General features: G+C 43.9%; 1 protein-coding gene across 1 annotated transcript in view; it reads left to right on the top strand.

Moving 5' to 3' along the window:
• The window catches only part of HMGA2 (high mobility group AT-hook 2), a 175,605-nt gene extending 167,421 nt beyond the window's left edge, over positions 1–8,184 (top strand). The window contains exon 5 of the mRNA XM_082255551.1: positions 8,020–8,184. Coding sequence (XP_082111677.1) covers positions 8,020–8,064 — 45 coding nt within the window. The 3' untranslated portion in view covers positions 8,065–8,184. The remainder of the gene's footprint in view (positions 1–8,019) is intronic.
• Positions 8,185–8,594: the final 410 nt, after the last annotated feature.

Below are 8,594 nucleotides of genomic sequence, written 5' to 3' on the forward strand. Positions count from 1 at the left end.
GGTTCCTCTCTCTCTCTCTGTGGGATCGAGAAGCAGGTACTCTGAGGGGCGCTATTGCGCTGGGGGCAGACACACAAAAAAAAAAAAGTTTTTTTGTTTTGCTGGCAAAGGTGTCCTGTATTAACATGGACCCTGCCACTCATGTATCTACTCCGGATCCCCTCGAGGGGTCTGCGGGATCCTCCAGCACCCCATTGACAATTGAATCATTGTCAGCTATTATGGAAACTTTTGTGTCCCGGGTGGAAGTGGCTTGTCAGGGACAGGGCGCAAGAAAGCGACCCCCGCCTAACCCCTTATTATCTGAAACCTCGGATTCAGACTCTGAGCCTATTTCTGCAGTTGCAGGTACTTCATCTGGGATTGGTGTCTCGGGTCCTGTCTCTTCAGACAGTGAGGAGGATGTTTCGGCATCCGCCATAGCCCGAGAGGAAGCGTTGGTAAACGCACTCATTGTATCTGTTCAAGAGACCTTAAGGTTACAGGGTATTCCATCGGAAATAGCTGAAACTGAAATCCCTTTTGGGACTAAAAAACGCATCAAAGTGGCGAAGGTTTTTCCATTGCCCAAATGTTTTGGCAATCCAATCGAAGAAGAATGGCGTCTGCCAAAACGCACTTTTACTATTTCTAAACGCATTGACAGGCGTTATCCGTTTGAGGAAACCCTTATTAAGAAATGGACAGAACCACCTGTGGTGGATTCACCAATTGCTAGATTGAATAAAGCCACGGTTATTCCTTTAGAAGACGCTCCGTCTTTTAAAGATCCAGTGGATCGCAAGATAGAAGCTATGTCTCGCACCATGTTTTCCTTGATTGGATCAGCTTTCAGACCTATAATAGCTATTGGTCTGGTTTCGCAGGCTGTAACTGAATGGACCAAGTGGTTACGCCGGGACTTAGAAGAGGTCCCTCAGGCGGTATCAGATTTGTTGGAACAAATGATACAGGGGTTACAGTTTCTGTGTGATGCGGCGTTAGACGCCACTCCATTATTGGCGCGAGCATCAGTCTCAGCAGTGGTACTCAGGCGTACACTGTGGCTAAAAGGTTGGTTAGCCGACCAAGGTTCCAAAAAAGCATTGGCTAATATCCCCTTTTCAGGAGAGTGTCTATTTGGAGCCAACTTAGATGAGATCATTAAAGATCTCACGGGTGGAAAGAGCACCTTTTTACCGCAAAATTTTAAAGGTAGAGGAACTCGTCAAAGACGAGGGCCTTCTTTTTCTGCTCACAAGAGGTTTTTTCGTCCCGCGGGTGAAAAAACTAAGTCCTCCAAAGCTCCTGCAGGAGGCGTCAGGGGTCGTTGGTCGGGCAAGCAAAAGCCCGCCCCCTCCAGACCTGAAGATAAACCATCCAAAGCCTGAAGGTGCGCCCCCACCCATAACTGGGGTGGGGGGACGTCTTCGCCGGTTCCCGGATCCATGGCTTTCCAGAATCCCGGACAAATGGGTTTGCGAAGTCATAAGGTCAGGGTACAAGATCGAGTTTCGATCTCTCCCACCGGCGCGATTCTTCCCTTCCAATATCCGACTATCCTCAGATCGTTTAGAAGATCTGCGGAGAGCAGTCACAGATTTACTACAACAAGGAGTGGTAGTCCACGTTCCTTGGACAGAACGGTTTCAAGGGTTTTATTCAAACCTATTTACAATACCCAGGAAAGAGGGCAAAGTGCGTCCAATTCTGGACTTAAGAGCACTCAATTCTTTCGTCAACATAAGAAGATTCAGAATGGAGTCCATTCGCACGGTAGCAGCCTTCCTGCATCCAGGGGATGTCCTAGCGTCCATAGACATCAAGGACGCCTATCTTCACATTCCCATTTTCGCAGGACATCAGCGGTTTCTACGCTTTTCCGTAGAAGAGAACCACTATCAGTTTGTGGCGTTACCTTTCGGTCTCGCCACGGCTCCGCGGGTCTTCACAAAGGTGTTGGCCCCAATGTTGGCACTTCTGCGCCAAAGAGGTATATCGATCCTTGGTTACCTAGACGATCTTCTGCTTCATGCAGAGTCTCCTCAGACCTTGCTACAAAACATAGAAATTACTATGATTTCTTTACAGGAATTCGGGTGGCTGGTGAACCAGCAAAAGTAATTTCTGGTTCCCACCCAGAGGCTCGAATATCTGGGTCTAATTCTAGACACAGTCAGGACAAGAGTTTTTCTTCCGGTAGGGAAACTCCGAAAGATTCAATCAGCAGTCCAGTTGTTACTGTCCAACAGCTGGTCTTCCCTTCGGACTTGCATGAGGGTTCTGGGGTTGATGGTGGCTTCATTCGAAGCAGTTCCATTTGCCCAGTCCCATACCCGAATTCTTCAGCAAGAGATTCTTCTCAGATGGAATCGGAATCCGGAATCCCTGGACAATCAGATCCGATTGAGCAAACAGACCAGAGAGTCTCTGGTCTGGTGGCTTCGGTCTCCGATGCTCAGCCAGGGAAAGTCATTTCTGCCAATATATTGGACGATAGTGACCACGGATGCCAGTCTATCCGGATGGGGAGGAATTCTCGGTCAGTTATCTGTCCAGGGACTTTGGTCCCCGGAAGAATCCAGGTTACCGATAAATGTATTGGAACTGAGAGCGATCAGACTTTGTCTGATTCACTGGACCGAGCAGCTCCAGGGCAGCCCGGTTCGGATCCAGTCGGACAATGCCACGGCCGTGGCTTATGTCAATCACCAGGGGGGCACCAAGAGTGTCCGAGCGGCCAAAGAAGTGGCTTGCATTCTTCGCTGGGCGGAGCGATTTGTTCCAGCAATCTCTGCGGTGTTCATTCCGGGGGTGGAGAATTGGCAAGCAGATTATCTCAGCCGTCAGACCCTGGATCAGGGGGAATGGTCCCTCCATCCAGACGTTTTCCACCAGTTGTGCCTACGGTGGGGCACCCCGGATGTGGATCTGTTGGCATCACGATTCAACAGGAAAGTTCAGAGATTCGTGGCTCGCTCCCGCGATCCTCTAGCAGAAACCGCAGACGCACTGATCGCCCCGTGGGGGCAATACCAGCTAATATATGCCTTCCCTCCTCTCGCGTTACTGCCAAGACTTCTTCGCAGGATAGAGGAGGAAGGAATTCCAGTAATCCGGGTAGCTCCGGACTGGCCTCGTCGAGCTTGGTACGCCGACATGGTCAGACTGGTGGCGGACGTCCCGTGGAGACTTCCTCTCAGGGAGGATCTACTGTCTCAGGGACCGATCTTCCATCCTGCTTTACGATCGCTGGCTTTAACGGCCTGGCTATTGAGACCCAGGTGCTGAAGGACAAAGGTTTGTCAGCTTCAGTTATTCCTACTCTAGTTGAAGCAAGGAAAGCGACTTCCAGAAAGATTTATCATCGCACATGGAAGTCCTACATTGCATGGTGTGAACCTTTGGGGTTCCGTCCTCGGTCTTATTCGATTAGTCGAATATTGGCTTTTCTGCAACAAGGGGTTGAGCAGAAACTGGCCTTGAGTACTATCAAGGGTCAGGTCTCAGCATTAGCCATCTTCTTTCAGAAGCCTTTGGCTACTCATTCCTTGGTGCGGAATTTCATCCAGGGGATGCGACATCTGGCTCCGCCAGTGCACGCGCCGTTACCCCCCTGGGATCTTAATTTAGTGTTGTCGGTTCTTCAGAAACCTCCCTTTGAAGATATTAGGGAGATTCCTCTACCCACGTTGTCCCAGAAGGTGGCCTTCTTGGTGGCTATTACTTCTGCACGCAGGGTGTCAGAACTGGCCGCATTATCTTGTCGTTCACCATATCTGGTGGTTCATAGAGATAAGGTGGTTCTTCGTCCGAATCCATCCTTCCTACCAAAAGTGGTTTCAGAATTTCATCTGAATGAAGAAATTGTATTACCTTCCCTGTGTCCTAAGCCCAGTCATCCTCGGGAGTTTGCTTTACACTCCTTGGATGTGGTCCGGGCAATCAGGGTATACTTGAAAACGACAGACTCGTTTCGCAAGACGGATTCACTTTTTGTGATCCCAGATGGACCCAAAAAGGGGTTGCCTGCATCTGCCGCGACCATTTCCAGATGGATCAGACAGACGGTAGTACAGGCTTATTCTATTAAGGGTCGGGAGCCCCCGTTCCCTGTTAAGGCGCACTCCACTCGGGCACTTAGTGCGTCATGGGCCTTTCGCCATCAGGCGTCAGTGGTCCAGGTGTGCAAGGCGGCTACCTGGTCGTCGGTGCATACCTTTACTAAACATTATAAAGTTGATGTAATGGCATCGTCTGATGCCTCGTTTGGCCGCAAGGTTTTGCAGGCCGCAATTTGAGGAGACCAGTGGTCTACCTCGAGGGTTTTTTCCGTTGGAAAATTTTTCTTTAGTCTCATTCTTTGTTTTTAATGAGCCTTTAAAACTTCTAGTTTGGCACCGGTTGGGCCTTCTAGATTGTATTTGATTTTGTCAATCCCACCCCTCATTTGTGGTACTGCTTCTGGATGTCCCAGCTCTTGAGAATCAAGAAGACTACGTCTGTCAATGAGCGATAGAGAAAAATGGATTTTTGTAAGATCTTACCGTAAAATCCTTTTCTCTTAAGCTCATTGACAGACGTAGTACCCGCCCCTCTATCATTGAGTTGGGTTGGGTTAAATTCTCTGTACTGCTTTAAAACAGAACTGATTCCCTGTAGCAGAGAGAGGGAGGATATACCCTCAGGGACTGCCCCTAAGGTGGAGCCAGAACGTTTTGTCTTTCTGCCTAGTCCTACTCCTGCGGAGACAACATAACCCAGCTCTTGAGAATCAAGAAGACTACGTCTGTCAATGAGCTTAAGAGAAAAGGATTTTACGGTAAGATCTTACAAAAATCCATTTTTCTTTCACTCATGGTTAGTGTTTGGCTGAAGCCATTTATTATCAATCAACTGTGTTTAATCTTTTTAAATCATAATGACAACACAAACTAGCCAAATGACCCTGATCAAAAGTTTACATACCCCCAGTTATACCCCACCTTAATACAGTGTATTGCCCCCTTTAACATCAATGACAGCTTGAAGTCTTTTGTGGTATTTGTGGATGAGTTTTTTTATCTTCTCAGATGGTAAAGCTGCCCATTCTTGCTGGCAAAAAGCCTCCAGTTCCTTGTAAATTTTTGGCTTGTCTTTCATAAACTGCACGTTTGAGATCTCCCCAGAGTGGCTCAATGATATTGGTCGGGAAACTGAGATGGCCACTCCAGAACCTTCACTTTATTCTGCTGTAGCCAATGACAGGTTGACTTGGCCTTGTGTTTAGGATCATTGTCATGTTGGAATGTCCAAGTACGTTCCATGCGCAGCTTCCGGGCTGATGAATGCAAATTTTCCTCCAGTATTTTTTTAAAAAATACTGCATTCATCTTGCCATCAATTCTGACCAAATTTCCTATGCCTTTGTAGCTCACACATCCCCAAAACATCAGTGATCCACCTCCGAGTTTCACAGTAGGAATGGTGTACCTTTCATCATAGGCCTTGTTGACTCCTCTCCAAATGTAGCATTTATGGTTGTGGCCAAAAAGCTCAATTTTGGTCTCATCACTCTAAATGACTTTTTGCTAGAACGTTTGAGGCTTGTCTCTATGCTGTTTGGCGTATTGTAAGCGGGATACTTTGTGGCATTTGTGTAGTAATGGCTTTCTTCTGGCAACTTGACCATGCAGCCCATCTTACTTCAAGTGCCTCCTTATTGTGCATCTTGAAACAGCCACACCACATGTTTTCAGAGTCCTATATTTCACCTGAAGTTGTTTGTGGATTTTTCTTTGCATCCCGAACAATTTTCCTGGCAGTTGTGGCTGAAATTTTAGTTGGCCTACCTGACCGTGGTTTGGTTTCAACAGAACCCCTCATTTTCCACTTCTTGATTGGAACTTGAACTCTGCTAATTGGCATTCTCAATTCCTTGGATATCTTTTTATATCTCTTTCTTGTTTTATACAGTTCAACTACCTTTTCCCGCAGATCCTTTGACAATTATTTTGCTTTCCCCATGACTCAGAATCCAGAAACGTCAGTGCAGCACTGGATGAAAGATGCAAGGGTCTGTCAGGAGTCCAGAAACTCATTGACCTTTTATACACACACACTAATTACAAGCAAACAGATCACAGGTGAGGATGGCTACATTTATTAGCCATTCAAACCCCTTTGTGTGAACTTATGTGCATGTTATCAGGCCAAAATCACCAGGGTATGTAAACTTTTGTTTAGGGTCATTTTGGTAGTTTATGTTGTCATTATGATTTAAAAAGAGTAAACACAGTTGATTGATAATAAATGGCTTCAGCCAAACACTAACCATGAGTGAACGAAAAGTTTTTGTGTTCTCATTCATATTCTCAGGAAAAGGGCCAAGAATTCATAAATTCTGCCAGGGTATGTAACTTTATGAGCACAACTGTATCAATGGGTTGTGGTGGTCAAGATGGAAGGAGCAGTCCCTTCTGTAAAGTAGACCTTAGATTCATTTTAACAAACAGATGTAATTAGCATTCACCATTTTCCATTCAGAATGTAATTTGCATTTACTTACCATTTTCTATTCAGAATATGTATAGAGGGTGTTAAGCTGTAGAGCCAACTGTATGTAAAGGAAGAAAGAAATGGATTACAAAAGCATTGTCTTGGCACAGAAGGAAAAATATGATTATAATTCCAATGGATTCAGCTAAACAGATAATAAATATATTACTTAAAGTTTCAATTTAACATCAGAATGAGGTTGTTATGCCAGTCTTGTTTGTTTCTTGTTGGGTGTTGCGAACAAGTATTAATTTAGAAAGTTGACAGATATTTGAAGATTAAAATGCATATCAACAATTTGTTGTGTTGCTAGCATGACCAGTTTTCTATTTATCTGTCCTTTGATTTTGCTATAAAGACCCCCAATCTTGGGTCATTATAGGCTTTACATATATAGCATAGTACTTTTCTATTTTTTTTTTTTTTTTATTACCCGATGTATTTGCACAAAACACTTATACCAGTTTGAGCCACCTTCAGTTTCTTTTGCGGTTATTGGTCCAATGTCTAAAAGTTTATTAAATACACGAGTCATGATCCATTGTGCGAAAATGTACAAGATCATTTTAATACATTTTGACATGTATCTGAACCTGCATCTCCTATCCTGTTCTCATTGGCTGTCTTTCTTAGGACGCATCATGTAGCATCAAGGCTTTCTAAAAATGTAGGTAGATGTTTAGGCACTATAACTCCTACATTTTAAATGCTTCTGCCTTCCAAATGCTTGTGCTGCCTACATGGCCCCTTTGTGTGATTTAGGTAGGAGGAGACTGTCTTCCCCTTGACAACATCAAGAGCAGTGGATGCAGGTGGGTGATGTCACTGCTGTAAGGGAATTCCACCCCGTTTTCAACCCTGCAAATTAATCAGAGAGACTGGAGCTTTGCAGTCATGTCATAGCATGGAAAATCAAAAGAAAAGTATTTGCATTTTGATTTGTGCTTCCTTGTGTGCATTGTGGGAAATTGAAAGTAACATTATTTAAATGGTAGGAGTTATTGTACCTAAAACTTCTTTTAAGTGATTTTTTTTTAATATATTGATTCTATGCATGGTTCTTTTTTTTTTCATTAGCTATGAAGGATCTAGGTAGGACCTGCTTCACTATGACTTTGTTTTACTGCTTCTCCAATCTATGATAAACCGTACCCTCCCTTTGTTGTTGAAGGATAACTTCACTTTCATGGGAAAAAAATAGCAAATAAAAAAATATATAGTATATTAAAGTGCTACACAAGTCATATTGTAATTGAATGTTACTTACCTGGAGGCAGAGCCTTTAAAATTCTGCAGCAAATGCAAATCATAGTTGTTAGGATATCCACTGATCCAAAAAGGTGCTGCATATAAAAGCTGTGGTAAAAAAATAAAATATAGAAGATATCGGTGATTAACCATATGCCCATTTCTTATAAAGATGTTTTTTTAAACAATTGTTGGTCTGTACTTTTATAACACATATCAATAATTAACCTTGATCTTGTCTTTTGTCAATTTCAGGAAGAAACTGAAGAGGCCTCCTCACACGAATCTGAAGAGGACTAGACAACCGCCAACATGCATTTCTACCTCAGACAGCAGTTTTTCTTAGATTCAGATTCAGTCCCTTCAACTTTTCTGGATCTCAGAAATGAAAAGACGCTGCTTTGACCACTTAATTTGTACTACCCCATCTCTCCACTTGTTGCCTATTGGGCAGAATTCAAAAATGATTCAACCTCTCCAAAAACTTTTTCATTACTTTCTTTCTAATCCTTTTCACTGTCCCAGGTTTAGTTCTAAAATACTGCTGTAAGACAGGGGATACAGATAAATGGTAACTTTTTAAAAATGCTGTTTTTATCTTTAACCTACTAATCAATAACGCTGTTGAGAAAAGATGTGTGGGTCAAACATTCTTGAATCAGGTTTTAGTCATTGTCACTCACTGCACTGCATACACATAAGGACTTTAAAAACAAAATGGGCATTGAAATGGGCAAAGCTCGGTGTGCAAAGATGAGTATTTCACACCAGCTAACACCCAAACTTGACAAAACTCCCTTAGAACACCAAAGATGAGGGATTTTTTTCCC

This window comes from Pelophylax lessonae (genome assembly GCF_965119305.1).
Source record: "Pelophylax lessonae genome assembly, chromosome: 4".
NCBI classification, from domain to species: domain Eukaryota; kingdom Metazoa; phylum Chordata; class Amphibia; order Anura; family Ranidae; genus Pelophylax; species Pelophylax lessonae.